General features: G+C 43.6%; 1 protein-coding gene across 1 annotated transcript; it reads right to left on the bottom strand.

The window, feature by feature from the left end:
- Positions 1–1,053: 1,053 nt before the first annotated feature.
- Positions 1,054–3,031, bottom strand: LOC122334940. The gene is given in 3 exon segments (XM_043232801.1): positions 1,054–1,500; positions 1,887–2,522; positions 2,524–3,031. Coding segments are annotated over 3 exon segments (1,437 nt in total). The 5' UTR covers positions 2,878–3,031.
- Between the last annotated feature and the right edge of the window lie 1,870 nt (positions 3,032–4,901).

Genomic DNA, 4,901 nt, shown 5'->3' with positions numbered 1-4,901 from the left:
CTTTTTCTTTTTTAAAGTGTCCTTAATTATTTATGTTAACTTTGTTCCGTCTCCGCTTCTGTACGCGTGTTTCTCCTTCTCTGCGATCTCCGCGGTCTCTGTTTCCGTGTTTCAGCGAGCGCAGCGCCTTTTTCCTGCAAGCCGCCTTTCAAAATAAAAGTCTCCATCGGATAAATAACTTAAAGAGTGCAAAGAAGCATTTCAAAACATCACAAACATATAATTATTATCTAGAAAATACCTAACTAATATCAAAATAACATATAAACGCAGGAAATTAACTCAAATAACCAAAGGGTTATTTATACTCCCACCAATCAAGAGTAATTTTTTTTTTTAACATTTAAAGAACAAATTACAAATGATTTTCAATTAAAGATGACCTTCTGCTCAAAAGCACGCACATAAAGTGTTCATACTAAAGTAAATTAATTCTGGAATGTAAATCATATGAAGAAAAGGATACACTTGGTTGCTCTTAGAATTAGCTAGACTGTTTCTAGCAACAGGACCAGCTTCTGTACTGGGCGCTCAATGACAGACAGCTTGTTCAGGCGACGACCATCCTTTTCTAGATTCCGGTCACCAAAGCATATCTTGACTCTTCTCACAAGCCCGTCTTTATCTGTAGTAGTCTCCGCTACTCTGGCCAGTCGCCACTCATTTCTGGGCAGATCAGTCTTTTCCATGACAATGTCTCCTACTTGCAGATTTCTCTTTGCTGTGTGCCAGCACTGTCTAGTGGCAATGTTGGACAGATATTCTTTACGCCAACGACTCCAAAATTGCTCTGCAAGGTACTGAACATGACGCCACCTCTTCCTTGCATAGATGTCTTCTCTAATAAATCTGCCGGGTGGTGGCAATGCTGGGATGCACTTCATTGTAAGCAGGTTATTAGGTGTGAGAGGTGCAAGGCTGTTTGGGTCGCTTGCTTATCAACTGAGAGTGGTCTGCTGTTTACGATTGCCATAGCTTCATAAAAGAATGTCCGCAGTGACGCATCGTCCAGTCTTCCAGAAGAGAGTGAGAGAGTTGAGCGAAGAACATTCCTCACTGTTCTGATTTGCTCTCCCATACCCCACCAGTATGACTTGCATGGGGTGCATTTAGGACAAAGTCGCACTGCTTCTCAGCTAAGAACACAGTCAGTCGATCAGCATCAATCTCCTTAAGAGCATTTTTCAGCTCATTCTTGGCTCCTACAAAGTTGGTGCCTTGGTCACATTTAATTTGGCGCACTGCTCCACGCAATGCAATAAAACAGCGCAAACCATTGATGAAAGCATCGGTAGACATATTGTCCAGCATTTCGATATGAATAGCTCTAGAGCTGAAACATGTGAAGATGAGGCTGTATCTTTTATTCTCCCTTCGACCCTGTTTAGTGATAAAGGGTCCAAAGCAGTCCATACCACAATATGTGAATGGTGGGGATGGATTTGTACGCCTGGTGGGAGATTGGCCATTCTTTGTTCTTCGGTTGGTCTTCTGAGCTTCCTACATGTCACACAGTGATGCACATGGGATGCTACTGCTCTGTTCATTCCTGGAATCCAGTATCCTTGTGATCTGATCTCATTAACTGTGAGACCCTTTCCTTGGTGCTTGACATTCTCATGACAGTGAGAGATGATCATCTTTGTTATGTGGTGATCTTTAGGAATGATCACTGGGTGTTTGATTGCTTAGGTAAAGACGCATCGCAGAGCCTTCCTCCCACCTTGAGTACTCCTTCTGATCTAGGAAGGCATCAAGACGGTACAACCTGCTGCTAGGTGACAGCTGAGCCCCCTTTCTCAGTAATTTGATTTCCTCTGGAAAGTTGTTTCTTTGTAAATCTTTAACAATTAAGCATTTTGCATCTTCTCGCTCAGCTACAGTACTGTAACTGTTGGATTTGTCTCCTTTGCTCTGCGAATGAGGCGAGCCACAGCTTGGACAACTCCAGACCATGAAGACAGCTTTGACAAGCGATCTGAGAGACAGACTTCTGTTGTATGTGAACTCAGTGTCTGAGCCTGTCTGACTTCAGGATCTCCAATCGTTAGTGCTATGTCAATATTTGCCACAGGAGGTTTATCCTTCTTCCACAGGAAATCTGGCCCTGTCAACCAATTGGATGTTAGAATCTCATTAGTGTTTAAACCTCTTGATGCATGGTCAGCAGGGTTTTCATTAGTGGGAACATATTTCCACTGTTGAGGAGTAGTGCTGAGATGTATCTTCTGCACTCTGTTCGCTACAAATGTGTGAAAGCGACGTGCTTCGTTGTTAATGTATCCCAACACCACTTGAGAGTCAGTCCAGAAGTGCTCTTCTATGTCCGCATAATCCAGCTCCTGTTTAAGCATATTGCTCATGGCAACTGAGATGACAGCAGCTGTCAGTTCAAGCCTCGGAATAGTCTGGACCTTGATGGGAGCAACTCTGGATTTACCAATGACCAGGGCACAATGTATGTTTCCTTCTTCACTTATTGATCTCAAATAGGTACACTGGCCATATCCGCTGTTGCTCGTGATCAGAGAAGTGATGCAGCTCCCTTTTGACAACCTTTCCAAAGTTTGCAGGCACATAGCAGCGGGATATGCAGATTTTTTCCAAGTTCACGAGATCAGCTTTCCAATGCTCCCAACTTGACTGCAATTCTTTAGGAAGGGGGTCATCCCAACCAGTTCCGTTTCTGCACATTTCCTGAAGCACCAATTTTCCACTGAGCAGGAAAGGAGCAATAAAGCCTAGGGGATCATACAGAGACGCAACTGTGGATAGTAAGCCACGACGTGTTGCTGGCTGGTCTTTGAGGTCAACAGAGAATCTGAAGTTGTCAGAATCAACATGCCAGTGGATCCCTAAAGCTCTCTCTAAAGGCATGTCATCAAAGTTGAGTTCAAGCGCCTTTACTCCAGTTGCTCGTTCCGAAGTTGGAATGCTATTCAGTACAACTTTGTCATTTGAAATGAATTTGTGAAGTCTAAGACCACCTAAGGCACACAGTTGACGAGCTTCTCTTGCTACCTGGATAGCTTCTTCTGTGTTATTACACTGATGACACCGTCATCTACATAAAAGTCTGTTGTGATGAATTTTGAGCCAAGAGGATACATACACTCATTCTCTTTAGCCAAATGTTTCAGACCATAGTTGGCGATCCAGGTGATGAGGTTGCACCGAAAAGATGGACCTTCATTCGATATTCTTGTGGCTGTGAAGCCAAGTCACCATTTTTCCACCAGAGAAATCGGAGGTAGTTTCGATCCGCTTCTTCTACATGAAATTGGTGAAACATCCGCTCAACATCGCATATAAGGGCCACGGGATGTTTTCTGAATCGTGACGAGAACACCAGTCAGATTATTCATTAAATCTGGGCCTTGGAGTAAGTGGTCATTGAGACTGGTTCCTGGTACTTGGCGGAGCAGTCGAAGACAACACGGAGCTTGTCTGGCTTCTTAGGTGAAACACCCCATGATGAGGGACATACCAATTCTCACCATCCTTTCCTTCATTGTGCACTTCTTCTGCATCACCCCTTTCCATGACTTCTTCCATAAACTTCACATAGTGTTCCATGTATTTTTCATCTTTTAGCAATTTCCTTTTAAGATGATTGAGTCTTACGATGGCTAGCTGCTTATTGTTAAGTAAATAGGGTCTCCTTTTGAAGGGCAGAGGCATCTCGTAATGCCCGCCTTCATTCTTTTTATGCCTTGTTGCAGTTTGGTCAAGAAGAGGATGTCATCCTGTGAAACAGTTTTATCATCTTTGCCAGCATCTTTGAAATCAGACTCCAATACTTTTATTACATCTGCTGGGGTCACTGGAGGGAGCTCTTTAGTGCTGACTCTGTGACAAATGGTGTTGAAGCTTTGTGATTCATGGTGTGAAGACAGTCGACCAACAATGCTCCATCCTAGGTCTGTATAGACTGCGTAAGGTTCATCGTCTCCTCCTAGAATTACCTGTTTTGGTGCTAAAGCCTTTGGACAGCTGTAGCCTATGAGGAGACCAACCTCACAATCCTGCAGAGGTGGAATTTTGTCAACCAGTGAAGAGAGATGCTTCCAATGTCGTGCTGTGTCACAAGTAGGGATGTGAGTATGGTTCACTGGAATGGAGTCTTTAGTGTAAGCAGGGGCAGGTTGAGGATAACAGAAGAGCTGTAGCCTCTTACTTTGAGACCTGATACCTTTGACTTGGCATGATAACATCCTTTGCGGTCATGGTTGTCAACTTCAGTCTCACAGGACAGGAGTCAGCTTGTAACTTGTTGCTCAGCTCTCGGTCAACAAACACAGTATCACTCTGGGTGTCAAGCAGAGCATAAACAAGCCTTTCACAGCCTGGATTCCTCTCCGTTGATACCCACACTGGCACGATCATGGAAGTGTTTGTGGATGGCTCATCATTCTCTACTTTGTGAGATGTAGCAGTTGCCGCCTCAGTGTCACCTTGGTTTGAGATTGGTGCAGTGTTGACTTTCTTTCCATAATTTTCATCATGTAGACACATTGGATGTCTACGCTCTACAGATGTCACAGGATAGACGGTGACGGCAGTCTTTGCGCTGTGGCCTGGTTTCATGCAACCATAGCAGAGTTTGTTCTCCTTCACATAATTTCGTCTATCTTCTAATGATTTTGACAGAAATTTAGGACAGCTATGAATGTTATGCTTACTGTCTTTGCAAAAGAAACACCTTTTGTAATTTCCTTTAGTGGGCCTTTGTTCATTTTCATCATTTTGTTTATCTTCCATGGCTGTTTGAGTATGAAAGACATTAGCCCTGTTTCTTTTACTGTCCGTAAGGTTCCGTTTTTCCAAAGTTGGTTCAGAGGCACGAAGAGCGCTGAAGGAGGTGACAGGATTACAATTAATCTCTGCTTCCATTGACATGA

The sequence above is a fragment of the Puntigrus tetrazona genome, unplaced genomic scaffold (assembly GCF_018831695.1).
Source record: "Puntigrus tetrazona isolate hp1 unplaced genomic scaffold, ASM1883169v1 S000000689, whole genome shotgun sequence".
NCBI classification, from domain to species: Eukaryota; Metazoa; Chordata; class Actinopteri; order Cypriniformes; family Cyprinidae; genus Puntigrus; species Puntigrus tetrazona.
The sequence above is the reverse complement of the archived record's forward strand: the minus strand, read 5'-3'. Positions and strand labels throughout refer to the sequence as shown.